The following is a 21,737-nucleotide window of genomic DNA, read 5'->3' as shown; positions in this document are numbered from 1 at the left end:
CCACTGGTAATGACCCAAGATATACTCTAAAGATACTAGTTTGGAAAAGGTAAATGTGCCTGAGGAGCGGGTCTGGCTCCTGGACTAATATCATGAGCTAACTGTTGTAGCATTAGCAAATGTGTTTACATAAGAGTTTAATCACCTGGAACGCTCTGAAGTCATAACTGGAAACTTTCATGTAGGAAAAATACCAGTTGCCTGGAACGCACCATAATTCCAGAAATGCCGTTCGTATCTGTTTGTTTAGCGTGACATTTTCCTCCGCTAACCCGGACGTACCGGTATCTTCAGCATGTTTGGCTAATGGGCTCGATAAATAAGTGTGTTCAGTAACTGTTGAGTTTCAGAAATATTGATTGTGATATTTTCTCGCACATCTACGAACCCGGAAGTAGAGCTGTGACGTCACCACTTAACAAACGTATAGATACAGACGCATCTCGTCATAGAAGGGGGCGTGGCTTCGCCGAGGGGGAAAACAGAATCTTTAGAGAAACACAATTTTTCCCTCTTTTTAGCCATTTTCTGGTGGAATATGAACTTATTTATCTCGTAAATGTAGTAGTCTCTTTAGCTACCGTTGTATGTTGTGCATCGTGGTGAGTGTAAGGATGACACCAGGTTAGTTGCGTGCTCTTTTAATACGGGCCGTTCAGGCAACCGGCTTCAGGCAACCACAACAACAGAATCACTCCGCATATAGGCGGGCACTATTTAACATCAGTATATATGCGCGGCACTATATACTACAGTAAATAAAGTCAAGAGTAAATCAGGCCCATATGGATATTTTCTCACAGCAGATTGTTCAGTAGAAGTGAAAAAAACGGCAGTTGTAGCTAGCGCGAGCTAACCGTTAGCATTAGCCCGATGCTAACATGTAGCATCAAGTTAGCATTCTCCGTTATTTATGTATTTATGGGCTGTTGAACCACTTTGCTCCTCCCCATGTCTTTGTATCTTTATTTAGTAGAAACTATATTCAGAATTCTGCGTTTGTTAAAGTAGTTTTTGAATAATTAGAGAAAATTTAGATTTTTTCAAAATTGTTTTCCCCCTTAACTGTTTTCAAAAATGACCATATATGGGCGATTCCAGAGATGCGTCTGTATCTATGGCCACGTCCGAGTTCGGGAAATTCTACAGTTACCATGGAGATCCGCCATTTTTGCAGCTGTTAGCAGACATTTCCATTGACTAACATTAGCTAAAAACAGCATAAAAAGGAGAAAAAAGCCGTAAAACTCCGTAGCTGCCGAGTTACTGCAGGTAAAAACATCTAACTCACTGGTGTCCAAGAGTTTTAATGTGAAAAATAACTCCAGTATTTGAACTTTTAAAATCTCCATTAGTTTACAATCCCATGATGCTTAGCGACACATTCCCTAACTTTATTGTAAAAAATGTCAAACACAGCAAAAAACAAAAGATGGTTTAGGAAAGAAAAGACAGTCGTATTGATTTTGAAAAAAACTTTTATTATAACAATACAGCAGATATAAAGGTCTATTTGCGATCAGTCACTCCCGTCAGAACACACTCCCCCCGAAATAAATTAATATAAACTCTGTCAAATAAAACGACAGAGACAAATCATAATGACATATCATGGAATACTTTTTAAAAGCAAAAAAAGAGTCGCCGCTCGTTCCGGAGAACAAACCACCAAACCGTAAACAGAATGTGACCTTTGAACTCCTTCGCGAACAGAAAAGCCAGAGAAAATATATAGTAATACTTGTAATTAAAGCTGATAAAGATGTCCAAAGCAAATATAATTAAATGAATGAATGAATGAATAAAATACCACAGAAGTGATTTTTTTTTCTTTTTAATTCCACGTTCAGTGTTGTAATTGTTCTAGGGCCTGTTCATCGTACAATGTGTGTTTAAAGCCACACTGCGGAACATTTCAGCGCGGAAATATAAAAAAGTAGTTTGTCGTTTTAGGGACAAAGAAATGTTCCGCAGCGTGCCTTTAATAATTGCATCCGATTCATTTTTGATCCGAGATAATTGCATAAAAACAAAGGAGGGAAAGATGAAAAACATGGCCGTTTCTTTATTTGGTTGTAAAGCGTAAAATTTGATAAAATAGATGTTTCTTTTTTAACGCAGAGACTTAAAAACAGCGAGTCTCGTCGTCTCTGCTCTTTTAAAACCGTCTTAAATTGTGCCTTTTTTTTTCTTCTTTAAACTCCCACGCCAAAGGGCAACTTCACCGCTATCGAAATCTTCCCCTTTTTTTGTGGTTGTATTATTTTTTTTATTATTATTTCATTTTATACAAATCTATAATCCCCAAAAAATTTAGAAATCTTATTTACATGAAAACCTTTTTTACCCAAAAGTGACAATGAATATGAACTGCCCGGCCTCTTCCTGCGTTAACCTTGGCGAAAACGGAAGAAAATCCAAAGAAAAAGACACGCCATTTTGCTTTTGTTTTGAAAAACCACACTCGGCAACAAAACGCACCCCCTGTAATGTCTCTTTCTGTCAAACTGGGCGGGATCATCGTCCTCCTCGTATCGCAGAGTGGGCGTCCCTGCGTTTGTTTCAGAAAGAATCAAAAACAAAAGACAAAGCATCCGTGCGGCGTTCTCCCTGTCCAGCACTTCTTGGTGGTATTTGTTGGGGGGGTTAAAGGTTTCCGTCCTCCGTGCAGCCGCCGATGGTGTAGCGGAACTCCTGCAGGTTGGAGACGCCGTGGAAGTGGACGAACGCTCCGGCCACGACCAGGATGTGGAACAGCTGGTGCGAGTGGAACTGCGGGAGACACGAGGCGCAGGTGAGTGAGGCGCAAAACCAACCTAACCGAGAGAGGAGGCTGTGAGGTTAACCCCCCCACTTTAACCCAGGGCATCTTCCCCAGGATGGCTTTACCCCAATCGAAAAGCTGCTTGACTGGAAGCTAAACCGATATTTATGTCATGTGTTCATTGCTTTTTTATGGGCCTTTTTTGTCGCTTTTTTAAAAAACTACTTTGGAAATCATTAATCCTTTAAAGGGGGTATTCTGCAAAATGGACTTTTTCAAGCTTTACATCATGTTATTATGTCATTCATTATTATTAGGGGTGTAACGGTTCACGGGGATGTATTGAACCGTTCGGTTCGGCCTGTTCGGTTCGGTCCACTTGCGTACCGTTTCGGTGTATTATTTTCATTAAATAATGTAAATTTATTATTAGCGTCATATTAAGCGCCGCGGAACAAAGTTCCTACGCGAGTTTCCGCACGGACGCTATTGAGTGACGTACATTGAAGCTGCATGAGTAGCCGAGAGAAACTACAGGCGCTGGCTTTAAGTATTTGATTAAAAGTCTTGAGCCTCGCTACAATATCCCGTCACGTCCGCACTTCAGCCAAAAAGTTACACCAGCGCTCAGAGCCGGTTCTTCCTATACGCAAACTACGTAGTGTTGTTTCACTGATTAATCAACGCGTTGTTGTTACAGGCTCTTCCAGCGCGCACTCACTCTCCGCCTACTTCGCCACATATAACACCAAAACAGAGTAGTCTGGTGAAGTGAATGAGCAGGAGAGACCGACCGCCTTCCCCCTGTCTCTTCCAAAGCGCGAGTGCTTCTCCGCTCGTGTCCCGCTCGGCGTCTGTCTCCCGGAGCTTCTCCTCATGCTTCGCCTCATGCTTCGCCTCATGCTTCGCCTCATGCTTCGCCTCATGCTTCGCCTCATTGGCGGCTCCTCCGCGGCGGCATCACGTCCCCGTGTCCTGGGCGCAGCTCTCAGGTTTTCTCTGCGCAGACTCTGGGCCTCACTCTCATTTAAACCCTCTTCTTACTGTGTCTGGTGAGTCTGGAGCATCAGGACAGTAGTTTGGCGAGTAGACGAGAGTAAAAAGCCGTGTCCGTGCCCTTTTTGTTGAGTTGAATCCACATGGTTCTCATGAGTTACAGTAACTCTCATTATAAGAGTGCAATTTATTTAAAATATCACCCAAATGGGTCACTTTTATTTATTTTATGCAAGAATTCTATTGTGTATTGGCAGCTTTTCAAAAGAAAAATTTTGTTAGTTCTTATTTATTTGTACCGAAAAATAACCGAACCGAGCCCTCCAAAACCGTGAACCGAACCGAATACAATTTTAGCGTACCGTTACACCCCTAATTATTATTATTGACCTTTATTTAACCAGGATTGTCCCACTGAGATTAAGAATCTCTTTTTCAGGGGAGTCCTGGCCCCAGAGGGGAATCTATTGTACATGTTTTTAGTGGTAGGGGAAACCGGAGTACCCGGAGGAAACCTACGCAGACACGGGGAGAACATGCAAACTCCACACAGAAAGGCCTCGTCCAGGTGGGAATCGAACCCGGGACCTTCCAGCTGTGAGGCGTGAGCGCTAACCGCTGCGCCACCGCGTAATTCAATTCCCTCATTAAAAACATGGCTGAAGTGTTGCCTTGGCACATTCACGTATTTCTGAGTAATCTGTAAAAACTCTGATGGCGGCCATTTTAGGGATAGGTTTGCCTGAGTCCTCCTAGGAACGCCCCCACCTCCTGGAGACGCCTCCGAGCTTTGTAACCATCCGAGTAACCAACCACTGCTCCTCAGCAGAACCCCCTCCCCACTGATGCCACAGACAGCGTGTGGAGGGGGCGTGTCTAAAGGCTCAGAGGTTCTTAAAGAGACAGAGGCCTATTTCAAGACATTCACTACAGCCATTTTGAGAGAGACATTTTATACAAGGCAGTTATTCTAATTTACTGCATTTACAGACCAACAGAAGGTTTGTCATCATTGTAGTGAGATATAGACTGGTGCTATGGGACTGACAAAAGCAGAACACCCCCTCTTTAAAGCAGAACACCCCCTCTTTAAAGCAGAACACCCCCTCTTTAAAGCAGAACACGCCCTCTTTAAAGCAGAACACCCCCTCTTTAAAGCAGAACACCCCCTCTTTAAAGCAGAACACCCCCTCTTTAAAGCAGAACACCCCCTCTTTAAAGCAGGACACCCCCTCTTTAAAGCAGAACACCCCCTCTTTAAAGCAGAACACCCCCTCTTTAAAGCAGAACACCCCCTCTTTAAAGCAGAACACCCCCACTTTAAAGCAGAACACCCCCACTTTAAAGCAGAACACCCCCACTTTAAAGCAGAACACCCCCTCTTTAATCATCCCTCAAATAAATAAAAATAAATAAATAAATCATTAAAAGGGACTATGAAGAGTGTAAAAATGTTACAATTCTGTATTTTCTTCTCCCAACATGTTCCAACAATCAGTGCTAATTTCGACAACATGTTTCATTTTAGTTTTAGTCTCAGTCTTTTGACTAAAATTTAATTTAATTTTAGTCGAGATTTAGTCGACTAAAATTGCAAGTCAATTTTAGTCGACTTTGCATTTATAATATTCACTATAATCATATTTAATCAAGGTTCTCGACTTCATGGAGCTGCTTCCACATGAACAAAGCACAAACCTGTTCATTTAGTGAATTTACATGATCTGAGGCTCTTTCAGACGCTCAATACAAGTTTGGATGATTTTAGTCTCTCCTTTTCATTTTTATTTAGTCTGATTTTAGTCGACTCAAATATCTGGACATTTTAGTCACAGTTTTAGTCTCATGAGAAACTTTTCATTTAGTTTTAGTCCAATTTTAGTCACAAAAATATCACTTACTAAAATTAAGACTAAATATTTTAGTCGACGAAATGAACACTGCTAACAATGTCCCAATGTGTGAATGAGCCTCTGAAATCCTGCACTGTGATGTTTTTCTGCACAGCTGTCAGGTCAGCATCTGAACCATGATGCTGATTCTACTGAACCACTGAGACCATTGAAAGTCTCAGGGATCCTTTGCAGGTGTTTTGGATTCATTGTCTGATGAAAGGGAGACACTGAGCTACAATATAGTCCCTTTTCACAATATTCTAATCTACTAAAGTTTTTACAAGCTGTGAGCCTAAATCATCATGCAAAGTGAGATATATCAAGCCTTTATTTGTTATATATGTTTTTATTATTATGGCTCACAGCTTGTAAAAACCTCAACTCGACCTCAACCTCGACTGTGAGCCATAATCATCATCATCATCATCATCATCATCATCATCATCATCATCATCATCATCATCATCATCATCATCATCATCATCATCATCATCATCATCATCATCATCATCATCATCATCAACATTATAACAAAGGCCTAACATGAGTCACTTTGCGTGTCATGAGTCTATATCATATATTAGTTTCACATTTTAAGTTGTATTATAGAAAAAAAACTAACTTTCTCTGTTCAAACCCTTACTCACCATCAGTCATATATTTGCTGTGTTTGTGTGTGTGTAACTCGAGTCGTATATGTGTGTGTGTGTGTGTGTGTGTGTGTGTGTGTAACTCGAGTCGTATATGTGTGTGTGCGTGTGCGTGTGTGTGTTACTCGAGTCGTACATGTGTGTGTGTGTGTGTAACTCAAGTCGTATATTTGTGTGTGTGAGTGTGAGTGTGTGTGTAACTCGTACCCAGATGTCGCACTTCCCGGGGAAGAACCTCTCGGGGATGCGAGCCGCGTACAGACACGCCCCCGTGACTCGAGTCGTATGTGTGTGTGTGTGTGTGTGTGTGTGTGTGTGTGTGTGTGTGTGTGTGTGTGTGTGTGTGTGTGTGTGTGTGTGTGTGTGTGTGTGTGTGTGTGTGTGTGTGTGTGTGTGTGTGTGTGTGTGTGTGTGTGTGTGTGTGTGTGTGTGTGTGTGTGTCGTACCCAGATGTCGCACTTCCCGGGGAAGAACCTCTCGGGGATGCGAGCCGCGTACAGACGTGTGTGTGTGTGTGTGTGTGTGTGTGTGTGTGTGTGTGTGTGTGTGTGTGTGTGTGTGTGTGTGTGTGTGTGTGTGTGTGTGTGTGTGTGTGTGTGTGTGTGTGTGTGTGTGTGTGTGTGTGTGTGTGTGTGTGTGTGTGTGTGTGTGTGTGTGTGTGTGTGTGTGTGTGTGTGTCGTACCCAGATGTCGCACTTCCCGGGGAAGAACCTCTCGGGGATGCGAGCCGCGTACAGACGTGTGTGTGTGTGTGTGTGTGTGTGTGTGTGTGTGTGTGTGTGTGTGTGTGTGTGTGTGTGTGTGTGTGTGTAACTCGTACCCAGATGTCGCACTTCCCGGGGAAGAACCTCTCGGGGATGCGAGCCGCGTACAGACGTGTGTGTGTGTGTGTGTGTGTGTGTGTGTGTGTGTGTGTGTGTGTGTGTGTGTGTGTGTGTGTGTGTGTGTGTGTGTGTGTGTGTGTGTGTGTGTGTGTAACTCGTACCCAGATGTCGCACTTCCCGGGGAAGAACCTCTCGGGGATGCGAGCCGCGTACAGACACGCCCCTGTGATGTAGAGCGTGGCCATGAGGAAGAGCCAGCCCATCTGCCCGATCGTGGTGGCTTTGATCAGGCCTTCACTGATCACAAAGTGCAGAGACGGGACGACCCCGGACAGACCCAGGCCCACGAAGACTCCTGAGAGACCGAGAGAGAGACAGAGAGCAGGGAGAGGGAGACAGAGGGAGAGACAGAGAGACAGAGGGAGCAGGGAGAGAGAGACCGAGGGAGAGACCGAGAGAGAGACAGAGAGCAGGGAGAGGGAGACAGAGGGAGAGACAGAGAGACAGAGGGAGCAGGGAGAGAGAGACCGAGGGAGAGACCGAGAGAGAGACAGAGAGAGAGAGACAGAGAGAGACAGAGACAGAGAGAGAGAGACAGAGAGAGACAGAGACAGAGAGAGAGAGACAGAGAGAGACAGAGACAGAGAGAGAGAGACCGAGGGAGAGAGACAGAGAGAGATTATTTACATTACTTAGTCACAGAACAGAAAAACTCAAAGGGAGTCGGCCGAAGCAAGAAAGCTTATAGGTGCCGACCCCGAATTCAAGATTAGTTTTACTTTCCAGCTGCAGTCCCCAATGGGGTGATAATAATAGTGTTACAACACACATTACAACACATTATTACTTATGGTTGTTATTGTTATTATTGTTTTCACGTTTCTTTCCCATTCACGAAATACCATAACCAGTCATTACTTATAAAACCCCGTCACCATTCTATTGATTTACATCATTCTTTCAAGTATTGCATTTCTTATATTTTTTATAATATACATATATATGTGCATACATACATAGACATATATACACACACACATATACATATATCACTGGTGCCTTGTATTTTACTATTTTCACCATCACCTTAACAACAATGATGATGATAAAAATATCATGTTTCTTCTTGCTGTCATTCCCATTACCACGTTGCCATTGCAATAGTGGTTTATCGACTTATTTATTTGTTTTTATAATTATTATCATTATTATTTTAACTTGTTTTAGTGGTTTTTGAGTGTTTGCCTTATTTTGTGAGGTGCATTAAAAAGCCAGGGTGTGATGTTGGTTGAGGGCAGTAGCCCCCCCTCAGTGTGCCCCCACCCAGCTGCCCTAACCAGGTTGTTGATGTGAGCGGTTTAGTAACATAAGTAACCTGTACTAGTGCTTTAAAAGACACGGTTAATGGACCTGTTGAAAAGGGGGGGGGCCTCCAGCTGGTCCATCTCTCGCCTGCCCTAATAATATGTTGTTAAATGATGGTCCGTGGCAATGAGCAATAACAGCATTAGGTTTTCTTTGGCAAGTAAATGTTCTCAAGTTCCTGCAATACAGACAAAAGGACTAGAGGGTTGGTGACATTAGTTATATCAGCAATGCTGTGGCACTTCACAAATTCACAATAATACGCAATTACTTACTGAGTATGATAGGAAGACAAGGTCACAGGTCTTTAACATATTTCTCAAACACACTTCTCTTATACAGTTTTTTAAAATGCTGTAGACTGTCAGCGCCTTTTAAGTGTTCATCTAAGTTGTTCCACAGATGTACACCTCTCCGAGTGATACAGTGACTTTTTAAGGTAGAATGAATACATTGTACTTTCAAATTGTGGGTTCCTCTTAGATCATAACTTCCCTCTCTTTTACCAAACATGTGTTGTATATTGTTAGGGAGTTGGTTATTTACAGCTTTATATATTTGTAACCAAGAGTTTAGTTGTATGATGTCATCAAGTTTCATGGTGTTAGATTTTAAGAACAATATATTTGTATGGTTCCTATACCCAACATTATGCACAATTCTAATGGCCTTCTTTTGGAGTCTAAATAAGGCCTGTAAATGACTACTATAGGTATTTCCCCAGACCTCTGAGCAATAGTTAATGTACGGTAGGATTAATGAACAGTACAGGGTGAAGAGAGCCTTTTGATCCAGGAAAAATCTGCACTTACCCATTATGGCCACATTTTTTACCACTTTCCCACGAATATTATCTATTTGTGGTCTCCAGCTAACTTTGTGATTGAGGATCACACCCAAAAATGTATATTCCTTTACTTGTTCTATTCGAACATTGTCGATATTGATTTGAATCTGAACGTCACTATTCCGTTTACCAAATAAAATCATTTTTGTTTTCGATATGTTCAGCGATAGTTTATTCCTATTAAACCATTCTTTGAGATTGTATCGTTCCGTTGTGACCTTTGATATGAGCAGATCCTTGCCGGAGCCTAGTATAGTAGTGTCATCAGCAAATAATATAAATTTTAACTTAGTTGAAACTTCACACAAATCATTTATGTATAGCAAAAACAGTTTGGGTCCTAATATTGACCCCTGTGGGACTCCACATGTTAAGTTCCTCCATCCTGATACATGTTCATCAATTTGTACATACTGCTTTCTTGCAGTCAAATATGACTTCAACCAATTGTTGGTGATCCCTCTGATCCCATTGTTATGTAGTTTATTTAATAGTATTTCGTGATCTATAGTGTCAAAAGCTTTCTGGAGGTCTATGAATATACCCAACAAATACAGATTATTGTCAATATTATTGGTGACTTCTTCTTCTTCGGTTGTTACATTACTTATAACAACCATAAGTAATGTGTAGTTGACCTGTTGTTTCTGAACCCATACTGACAATCACTGAGTAAATTATGTTTGTTCACAAAGCTGTCCAGGCGGGCAGCAAAACGTTTTTCCAGTTTGATCAGTGTGTAATAATAAAGGGCTGTTATTGGAAAAATAATGATCACGATTATTTTAGCCGTGTCTATGGTAACGAGTCGCCTGTTAAATATAAGTTATTTTAAACGCAAAATGGTTATATTTCAAAACTGATTCAGTAACACAGACATTGATATGGGTTAGTCTGGTGTTATAAGTGATTTGGCTCAGACTGTTTTTAATGCAGGCTACTAGTTACCATAGACATACACTAGCCTAGCATTAGCCTAGCATTAGCCTAGCACCACTAAACTCTTCAAATATAAGGACTGCATGAATTAAAACGATATATATATATATATATATATATATATATATATATATATCCAGAAATCAACAACACTCTGGACAACTAGGAAATAAGGCCCTGTGTCAAAAATCCTGAAATATCCCTTTAAATTTACATTTAAATTTAATCGGACAATTAATGTACCAGCCAATGAATTAATTAACAAATGAACTGACAAATAACTCAAATACACCGCGCTTGATTCACATGGACTCTACAAATCCCACACAGTATTCCCACATGATCCTGCGTTACCTGCCCGGACGCCTCTGTACTGCGGCGTGGCGAAGAAGTCACACTGAGAGACCAAGATGGCGGCCAGTCCCAGCACGCACACCACGAACAGGTAAATGATGCAGGGCTGAGGCGAGCAGTAGAAGGAGTAATACAGCCAGGGCACGAAGGAGCCCATGATCAGGAAGGCGATGCCGCTGTAGTCCAACCTGCACAAACACAAGGTCAGACACAGAGACGAGGCACCAGAGCCACAGCAGGAGGTTCACCCACTTGGAGAAGACCCTGGAGACGCCCTCGGAGTGGCAGTACACGGTGTGGAAGAGCCAGGAGAAGGAGAGGCACAAGATGGCCCCGAGGAAGAACATCCCGATCACCACCTTCTCCTGCAGCGGCGCCACGAACGACATGTTGGGCCTGAACATGTACATGAGGCCGAGGCACAGGAAGAACAGGCAGCCTGCGGAGAGGGCGGAGTTAGAGAACAGCCTGCGGAGAGGGCGGAGTTAGAGAACAGCCTGTGGAGAGGGCGGAGTTAGAGAACAGGAGAGGGCGGAGTTAGAGAACAGGAGAGGGCGGAGTTAGAGAACAGCCTGTGGAGAGGGCGGAGTTAGAGAACAGCCTGTGGAGAGGGCGGAGTTAGAGAGCAGCCTGTGGAGAGGGGCGGAGTTAGAGAACAGCCTGTGGAGAGGGCGGAGTTAGAGAACAGGAGAGGGCGGAGTTAGAGACCAGGAGAGGGCGGAGTTAGAGAACAGGAGAGGGCGGAGTTAGAGAACAGGAGAGGGCGGAGTTAGAGAACAGGAGAGGGCGGAGTTAGAGACCATCCTGTGGAGAGGGCGGAGTTAGAGAACAGCCTGTGGAGAGGGCGGAGTTAGAGAACAGGAGAGGGCGGAGTTAGAGAACAGGAGAGGGCGGAGTTAGAGAACAGGAGAGGGCGGAGTTAGAGAACAGGAGAGGGCGGAGTTAGAGAACAGCCTGCGGAGAGGGCGGAGTTAGAGAACAGGAGAGGGCGGAGTTAGAGAGCAGGAGAGGGCGGAGTTAGAGAACAGCCTGTGGAGAGGGCGGAGTTAGAGAACAGGAGAGGGCGGAGTTAGAGAACAGGACAGGGCGGAGTTAGAGAACAGCCTGTGGAGAGGGCGGAGTTAGAGAACAGCCTGTGGAGAGGGCGGAGTTAGAGAACAGGAGAGGGCGGAGTTAGAGAACAGGACAGGGCGGAGTTAGAGAACAGGAGAGGGCGGAGTTAGAGAACAGGACAGGGCGGAGTTAGAGAACAGGAGAGGGCGGAGTTAGAGAACAGGACAGGGCGGAGTTAGAGAACAGGAGAGGGCGGAGTTAGAGAACAGGACAGGGCGGAGTTAGAGAACAGGAGAGGGCGGAGTTAGAGAACAGGAGAGGGCGGAGTTAGAGAACAGGAGAGGGCGGAGTTAGAGAACAGGAGAGGGCGGAGCTAGAGAACAGGAGAGGGCGGAGTTAGAGAACAGGACAGGGCGGAGTTAGAGAACAGGAGAGGGCGGAGTTAGAGAACAGGAGAGGGCGGAGTTAGAGAACAGGAGAGGGCGGAGTTAGAGAACAGGAGAGGGCGGAGTTAGAGAACAGCCTGTGGAGAGGGCGGAGTTAGAGAACAGCCTGTGGAGAGGGCGGAGTTAGAGAACAGGAGAGGGCGGAGTTAGAGAACAGGAGAGGGCGGAGTTAGAGAACAGGAGAGGGCGGAGTTAGAGAACAGGAGAGGGCGGAGTTAGAGAACAGGAGAGGGGCGGAGTTAGAGAGTCAGTCTACCCCAGGGCAGCTGTGGCGTGGATGAATAATGACGACAGTGCAGCGCTTTGAGAAACTTGGCAACACAGGCTTGTAAAGCGTAATACAAGTGTAAGCCATTATTATTATTATCATTATTATTATTATTATTATTAAATATATTTTTAACACATATAGGCCACACTGCGGTCACATCCTCAAAGAGAACAGTGGTCCACATGTACATGTACTTAAGTACATTTACTTAAAAGTATGTTAAGTTTAGGGCAGATATATTTTTAATGAGATATAGGATCAGACCATATCACATATATCGATATTGTTAACATTTACGCTGTAACTTATTTCCTGGGCTATTTTTACAGAGTTTTGTTACACGGTGTTTATGTTTACATTTATGGAGAGTTTTCAATAAAATGACTCGTGTTTAGCTTTGACTTAACATTTCATTTCACAGCTCTCGCTTTGTGGAAAAAATATGGGGAAATATATCGTACGTCGAAATTCAACCTAAATATATCGGGATATGACTCAGTCCATATCGCCCAGCCCTGGTTAACGTAAAGTTTATATTTTAATCAGATTTGCGTGTGTCCCGTCTCCAGCTCGGTGCTGGGTCGTCCACAATACCTGACGGAAAATTACACTGAATCCACATTTTTGGACAGATTTGGCCCTAAACCTTTGATCAGGAAAAAAAAGGCCATTTTAGTTTATTTGCTATTAAATGCTTTACTCTAAACATGTTTGTCTCACTCACTTTTCTTCTTGAAGCTCTTCTTGGAACCTTAATAAGATCCAACCATGCAGGATGTGATTTTTGATTGGGACTGTAATATATATATATATATACTGTAATATATATATATATATATATATACTGTAATATATATATATATATATATATATATACTGTAATATATATATATATATATATATATATATATATATATATATATATATATATATATATACTGTAATATATATATATATATATATATACTGTAATATATATATATATATATATATACTGTAATATATATATATATATATATATATATATATATATATATATATATATATATATATATATAAAAAGGGTTAGGGTTATATATATATACACACACTAGTGAAACTATAAAGGTGCTGATAGTACTAAAATTAAAACTTCTTTATAATATAGTTTATGTGTTTGTGGCTCTGATTCATGACAAAGTTCTCCTTGACCACTAGATGGCAGCACACGCCTTCGTCTGTAACTGAACATCAGGCCGTCTTGCTTCATGAATTGCACAATCTCTCAGAAACTGCATAACACTCACACAACAGTCTTTTTGTTCACGGATTTGACTGGGATGAAAATAGCCCCGTGGAAAGTGTGAGGAGACTTTTTATAGACGCACAGAGAACTGAAGTCCTCAGAAGAGCCCGTGCCATTGGAGCGTTGTAATGTTTAAGTGTGCACTCGCACCAACACAGCAGGTTTTGGACGGTTTGGGATTATATATATATATATATATATCATATATACTGCCGGGGCAGGTTTCCATCAAGGACCCTTACAAACGTAGCTCAACGTAAAGCACCTTTTTCTACAAATGTCAGTTTTATTTATATCTGATCTAATGCGTGTTTTGCCAAGTATTGTAAAGATATATAGACAGTATTTTCCAAATGGTGGTGCAAGGCCTCATTTGAAAGCTAAGACCTACAAAACTCATCTAAGCTTCTTCCTTGTTATGAAGTTTTTGTCCTTTTTGTTTCTTTTTTGACATGTTTGGGTCACATTTTTAAGGCTTAACCAGTTACATTACACCGGCCAAAAAAACGTGAGAAAAAAACAAAACAAAAATGTGACTAAAAAGCAATAAAAACATGATTAAAAAACAACTATAACGTGATAACATCGGACAAAACTGAGATGAGTTTTGCAGGTCTTGGCGTTGACAGGAGGCATTAAACGTTTGTTACAAGCAGACGGGCAAATGTGCGAGAAAAAAAACATTAAAAACTCTTTAATACAACAATTAATATTTCTGAAACTCAACTGAACCGACTTATTTCTCAGACTCATTAGCCAAAAATGCTGAACCTACTGCTAAAAAAGTCATATTTACTTAAGTCTCTACTTCCGGGGTTAGCGTAGCTGCTGCGCCGTTAGCATTTATCTCTGCTATTTTGGTAAATATGACTTTTACAGCAGTAGGTTCTGCAGGTTTGGCTGATGGTCCTGATAAATAAGTCTGTTCAGTAACTCTCTGTTGAGTTTCAGAAATATTGATTGCTGTATTGAAGAGTTTTTTGTCGTTTCTCGCACATCTGCGACCCGGAAGTCGAGCTGTGACGTCACCACTTAACAAACATATAGGTTGTAAACTCTCCATTTGAGACGTTTTATAAACGGCTAAAATGGAGCTGGACTGAAACCTTTGGACCGAAAACTAACATTTCAAAGTGCTGAGGTTTTTTTTGTCAAAGCACTGCTCTCTATTTACACTTATACAAAGCATTTATTTTAGGGATAAATTAGTTTTAAATCTTTAAAAACATCGGTTGCTTGTTTCTTATCACATGAAACCAAAGGGTGGCAGTTTTCTGACCACCATGCAGGGCGCCGCCATTAGCCGCCATTGCTGCAGAAAAAGCTAGTTTTGCACAAGAACGCATTGCTCTTTACACACGTTTAAGCAACTACTTTGCCTGGTTTCCAATAATGCTAAACTTTCTACAAATATATATCTCCTGTGATAACGCTGGGTTAGGTTAGGTACAATTAAAGGGACCAGGCGGGTTTTCATAAGGAACATTTTCCAATTCTTGTATTTTAATGAGGGCCTGTCTTTGATTGACAGCCCGTTAGCATCAGAGCTAACAGCGCGGCCGCGGTTATGACCAAACTCGAGATGTGTGTGTTCCACTCAGCCCCAGGTATTGTAATGGTCCCGAGACGTCTGGGAAACGAAGCTTGCTCCTTAAAAGGGGCAAAAAGGCGGGAAGCCCAACCAAGAACATGCCTGGTTGGAGCTCGGTAGGAGGAGTCTATTTCTATTATTATGTCTATACAACAGCCAACAAGCCCCGCCCCCACAGGTCCCTGGACGTCTCTGCAAGTGTCACATGCGGCTCATCGTGGCAGGTTATTGTGCAAAGCCTTTGTTCATTGGACGGGGTGCACGGGTTACTGTGTGACGTCCTACCGAGCAGATGTGTCCAGATGTTGCCCGTCTCTGTGTGGATTCTGAAGATGCTTTTGAAGCAGGCGCGGAACGACGGCATGGGCGGCCGGTGTCCGTGAAGCAGGAAGTCGTTGTCCTTCAGCCAATCGGGCAGCACGTCGTGGGGTATGACTCGCCAGCGCCCCTCCCACACCTGGTGGTTTAACAGGGGAACAGCGGCCGACAGCGTCAACAACACCATAGTAAAGACCTGAGAACAGACTGTGTGGACGGCGGAGTGTGCGATGTGCAGGGGGGCTGTTTATCATCATGTGCCGGCCTTTTGCAACAGGACACGGGCAGCAGAGCCGGAGCGGAGCGCCGGTGTCAAATGTGCTCTGAAGGAGGTCAAGTGATGTAAATAAATAAAGTGTAGAGTGATGCTGGCTCAGACGGAGGGATGAGGAGGAGGAGGAGGAGGAGGAGAGGGGGTCCAGTGATTTATTTCAGTCATTTACAACCTGCTCCTGAGGAACTCTACACTAAACACAGGAGCAGGATACACAGTAGAGCTGCTCTAAAGTGAACCTCTTACCACCCGTCTAAAACACTTGCATTCTGTCCTCTTTGGCTGTTATATAGGCCTGTGTAACGCCTCATTTGAAAGCTAAGACCCACAAAACTGATCTTTTCCTCACCTTTTTTATGTTTTTTTTTTTCTTTTCTTTTTTTCCATTTTTGTCACATTTTTGTTGAATTTTTGTTGAATTTTTGTCATTTTTTTGTTGCGTTTTTGTTGAATTTTTGTCACATTTTTGTTGAATTTTTGTCACATTTTTGTTGAATTTTTGTCACTCTTGGGTTGAGTTTTTGTCACATTTTTGTCACACTTTGTTGCGTTTACATCCTTGTTTTCTCATTTTTTGTAGCTCTTTGTGCTTTTTCCCCCAGAAGCTTTTTGATTAGGGTAAAGCCAAACTGGAGAAAATGGGATCCGTTCAGGTGGGAGTTAAGAGGTTAAAGCCCAAATGAAACGTTCCAATGTTTCATTACTTAGCTTGATGGGATACATTACACAGATACATCTCTCACTGTAATAATAACAAGACTTGCCTCTCAAAGCTGCACTAGATACAGCAGTAAGTCTTAGTAATGAAGGTTGTACGTCTTGTTTTCTCTATTGCTGATTTATGTTGTTTTATAGTCACAAAATCCTAGAAATTACGTCTGTTTGTAGAAGTACCACATTTACTACCTATGAATTGCTGCTGTAGTATCCTTGAATTACCAATAAGTACCATAGATGTATCACTGTAACTACTAGAAACTATCACTTAAAGTAGTAAATAGAAATACAACCTTCATTACTTAGAGCATTACCACTGTGTCTGTTAGTAATGAGAGATACAGTAGTAACTCTGTGTCTCCCTAACCTAATGACTAGTACTTACCACTTTTAGTACCACAATAAGTATCAAGAAGTACCACTGTTATGACCACTGTAAGTACCACGGACTTACCAGCCCGTAATGTAAAGTGTTACCATTAAGGGCTTTGTGAATTAACAAATAAAAGACTCATTGCACTTACATTATGACTGACTGGAGGAAATAAAATCATTTCTCCAGTCAAAATGGATACACATCTACAATTAAAATAACCCTTCATTTTGTATGGAATAAAATAATGTTATTATTAATTTCAGAGAAGCATTGCTAATACAGGCTTTTAGCTCTGGGGCTAAAACTAAACATTAATTAGATCACAATAAATAGGACTTAAAGTGCTAGTCTGGAAGTCTAAATGTATTACAAATGTTATAAAATGTGGAAAATCAATTACTTGCATTTTGAGGTAAAGTAAGTAACTGCAACTAACGATTATTTTGTAACCGATTAATCCATCGATTATGTTTACGATTAATCGAGTAATCGCTTGGCTGTGAATGGTGTAAGAAAATTATATTTTTTCTATTGTTTTAATCACATATAGCTTAAGTGGCGCTGCTTGAAGATGTGTTAATGGAGGAAACTAAAGGGAAATGTTTGTTGGAGGCTCTATTCATGAAATTTACATTACACAAAATGTACACAGGCCCGAACTATATAAACAAAGTAGGATTTCATCATCATGTCATTTTTGCTCCATTTTAGTCTGTGTGAACCAGAAAACAATTAATCCATTAGTCGTTTCAGCCCTATATAATTATTAATATAAGTCCCTCCTTCTCAGCAACTAAACAGTGGCTGTTTCCCAATGTCCAGGATCCTCGGCGTCTCGACCACTTCGGACGTCATTCACGTCATCACGGCGCCGCCAAGTGGTTCCATTTCACCTGGACCACTCGCCCCCTCGCAGCTCGACTCCTCCGTTTGGCTCATTTACGAAGGAAGTGGATCCTCCGCTGCCTCGGAGAGCTGAAATTACCCATGATGCACTGCAACATAGTTTCTTTTTTCTTTTCTCGCAAAACTTTATTAGTTTGAACTCACTTTAAAAAAGTTTTGTTCCACATAAACAGTTTCCTGGCCTCTGTTATTCATAAAACAGTTGTTTTAATGAGCATAGATTGAGACGTGACCTGACGCAGCCGCTCCGGAGGCCGTTCCATCTGAGCTCAAAGGCGGCGGAGACGCTCTGGAGGAGCCGCCACCGAGGACGTCAACGAAGTGGCCAAACGGAGGACGGATCCTCGCAATTGAGAAACAGCCAGAGTCTAACATCCTCCTGCATTGACCAATGAGGCGAGATTTTCCTGTGAACCAGCCTGTCGTGTCCAATCAGGAGGGAGGGGGAGGAGCTTAGTCCTTAGTCCTGTTCCTGCTCTCCTCATCTTGCAAATGAAGAAGAGCTTTCTGGTTAAAGACGGGAAGAACGCACCTTATAAACAGCACGAAACATTAATTCACACTCTGCTATTTATCGGTTCAGTCCTGGTTCATTTTCCACTCAGATGTGGTTTTAATGAGTTCCTCAGCTTTTGCTCGGAGGTTATTAGTGCATAAAGCAGAACTGTGCTAAGTATGTTTCAAAAGTTGAAAGAAATGCAAATGTCCCATCTCTGCAAATGCATCGTGTAAATATTCTCAATAGTCGTCACAACACAGAGTCGTTTTGTTCCCATCATGTTGACTCTGTATGGCTCTCTTCCCACCGGCAGTGAAGGATTGTGGGTAGCTCCGTGTTTTTCTTAGCGGCAGACTCTGCGTGTTCGAACGGGCCTGGCTGCGCTGTCTAAGGCTCCCTCCCACAAACGTGTATTATTAGGTGACTCTAAATACGGCAAAGCAGTGAAAGTGTGTGAAAAAGCAGTCGAGATAAAGGCAATAAGGAAAGTGCCCAGTGTTTCCGAGCTGCTTTGGAAAAGTGGAGTAAAGGGCGATAAACAGTTTAGTTTACAGAGCGTTGGCCTTTCAGAACGGCTTCATGGACTCACCACTTTGAGGCAGGTTTAGTATTTACTGTGATGCACTAAAAGACCAGAGTTATTAGCCTGTGTTGTAGATAGAGGAGGACAGTTTGGTGCCGTTTCCTTTGAAAAGATGATGTCCCGCGCTCTAACATTTTGTTGATGATGGGAGAGTGTGACCACAAAGCTTCGTCCAGCACATCCCGGAGGTTGTCAATGGGGTCAAGATCGAGACTAGAGGTTTTTCTAAGGCTCGGCTGATATTATTGACTGACCACATTTCTGGTCTATAATCCAATAAAAACATATATATTTTTTTACATTTTAATTGTATTACTTTAATCATAGTTTATGTCTCAGCTTTGATTAGTTGCCGTTAGCATTAGCGAGCTGCAGTTAGCATTATGGGTGGCTTCCTCCGGGTACTCCAGTTTCCCCAACCACTAACAATATAGGTTCCCTTCTGCCCTGGGACTATCCTGGTTAAATAAGTCAATAAATGAATAAAGTATATACTGCAGTTAGCATTAGCACACTGTTGCTAACTGCGGCATTTTGTGCAGCGAAACACAAAAACACAATTACAGAGGTTAAAATGATATAACTTTAGTCAAACCAATTTTCATTGCAATGTTTCTCTGTTTCCCCGAGGCCTAAGAAGTTGTTTTAAAGCCCTGACTCTTTCCATCGCAAAAACGGGAAGTCTCTATGACTTTCAGTCCCGGAGATATCGGCTTTTATCGGCGCAAGATCGGCCGATATTTTACAATCCCCAAATATCGGCCCAATATATCAGTCGACCTCTAATCGAGATTATAATGTTGATGTCAATAATAATCATATTTTTTGTATTTATTTGAATATGTTTAAATGTCATGGTCACAAATTAAATAGAGATCGGGCTTGTATCTTGTACAATATCGTATGTGGATAAACCAGTGAACCAACTAATGTGAACGAGCCATTAAAGATGGAGTAGTGTGAGAAAAGCGTATCGGACTTGTCAGTAACACAGGAGCTGTGTGAAGGGCTAGCATGCTTTATTTTCATCACAGAGGTCTCCAGGAAGTTCCAGGATCAATTGTTTTTAGAGTTTCTGGAAGGTTTTCATTGCTGAGGGACCTGCTCACCAGAAAACCTACAAAACGACTGATCCTGAAGCGTTGTAGAGGCCGCTGTGAGGGTCACAATAGGTCTCATGCACCTATAAAAGACATGTCCCCCGCTCTAAGGCATAGTTTAGCGTGGTCTGCGATTGTTCACCTTGTGTACGAACTCCTCCATCCTCTCCATGGCGTGATGGGCCTGAAGCAGCGGCGTCATCCCCATGAAGCCCTCGTCGCTGCTGCTGGTCCTCTCGCGCTCTTCCTCCTCAGCCCCGCCTCCTCTGTCGTCCAGCTCGCCCGCTCTCCTCTGCTCGTCATCCGGCAAACTCTGCAACCACACACACAAACACGCCACAAAGTTAGGACTAACCTTTCAGCCCTCTGCTGAGCGTCATACTGATGAGCAAGAACATTCAGTGGATGAGGGCGAGATAGCACGACTGTACAGCCTGATAAATATGATAAGAAGTAGGGCTGCTCGATTATTGAAAAAATAATAATCACGATTATTTTTGTCATAATTGAAATCACGATTATTCAAACGATTATTTGTTACCTTTAAAAAAATCCATCAGAAAAGTGACAAAAATCCATAAAAAAAAAGACAAAAATCCAGCAAAAAGTGACAAAAATCTAGCAAAAAAATGACAAAAATCCAGCAAAAAAAGACAAAAATCTAGCAGAAAAAAGACGAAAATCCAGCAAAAAAATGACAAAAATCCATAAAAAAATGACAAAAATCCATAAAAAAATGACAAAAATCCAGCAAAAAGTGACAAAAAAAAAAAAAAATTAGAAGAAAAAAAATTGGAAAAAAAAAATTAGAAAAAAAATACCAAAAAATTGAAAAGAAAAAAAATTATAATCGATTTTTTCCGATTATGCTAATTTTGTCATCGTTTACTGTTGTAATCGAAATCGTAATCGAATTTCGATTAATTGCACAGCCCTAATAAGAAGCCATTTCATTTGATCCGCAGCTCGTCATCCTCGAGTAACAGTGGGTCCCGAAGCCACTGGAGAAGCACTGGTTCAGGCTAATCTATTGACGTCGTTGCTTTGTGCCAGGAAAATGCTTTAGTTTATTATTCAATCCCAAACTCTTTATCCGCAGTAAACGGCTGTTATTGTGCGGCGTGACCGAAGAGGCCATCTCGGTCAAGCTTCCTCCAGTGCATCGTTTGCCGGTGGCTCTTAAAAATGGGTTAGTCATGCATTATACATCCAGCACGAGATCTCCGTCGCCTCCTTGTGTCTGCACTTGTCTCTCATTGTCTCACTGCCTCCTCCCTCCTGATCGCTCTCTCCTCCAGGTCGTTTCTCTTTCTGCAGTGCGTGAGGTGCCATGTTGTGTTTCTAATTGCCAGGGAAACGTTATACAGAAGTGTATAAATCATTGCCGCTCTAAGTGAGTCCGTTGTTTATGCTCCTTAGATGCTTCTATTGCACTTCATGAATCCCCTTTGTCGAGATCGCTGCATTTAGAAGCAGACAAGGCTAAAATACTGTCAAACACATACATTTTATAGCAAACTATAATGAAACACTGCCTTGCTTTGAGAATAATGTTCCATTTGTGATCAGCTTGAACTTCTTTGTAAATCGGAAATAATTGTCAGCACTTGAAGATGGAGGATTATGCTTTTTTTAATGGTTAGTGCTAGATCGTCTGCTCCGGAGGGACGGTCTGCTGTGAGTT

At 42.1% G+C, this 21,737-nt stretch overlaps 1 protein-coding gene across 1 annotated transcript; it reads right to left on the bottom strand.

Moving 5' to 3' along the window:
- Positions 1 to 2,623: 2,623 nt before the first annotated feature.
- Positions 2,624 to 21,191, bottom strand: adipor2 (adiponectin receptor 2; the record flags this gene model as incomplete). The annotated part of the gene is made up of 7 exons (XM_079551459.1): positions 2,624 to 2,772; positions 7,291 to 7,484; positions 10,635 to 10,822; positions 10,887 to 11,073; positions 15,566 to 15,737; positions 20,196 to 20,366; positions 21,180 to 21,191. 7 exons carry the CDS (start codon positions 21,189 to 21,191, stop codon positions 2,647 to 2,649), a joined length of 1,050 nt encoding a protein of 349 aa, XP_079407585.1. The 3' UTR covers positions 2,624 to 2,646.
- Between the last annotated feature and the right edge of the window lie 546 nt (positions 21,192 to 21,737).

The sequence above is a fragment of the Gobius niger genome (assembly GCF_951799975.1).
Source record: "Gobius niger genome assembly, chromosome: 2".
NCBI classification, from domain to species: domain Eukaryota; kingdom Metazoa; phylum Chordata; class Actinopteri; order Gobiiformes; family Gobiidae; genus Gobius; species Gobius niger.
Note: the sequence above shows the minus strand (reverse complement) of the source record. Positions and strands in the feature narration are given on the sequence as shown.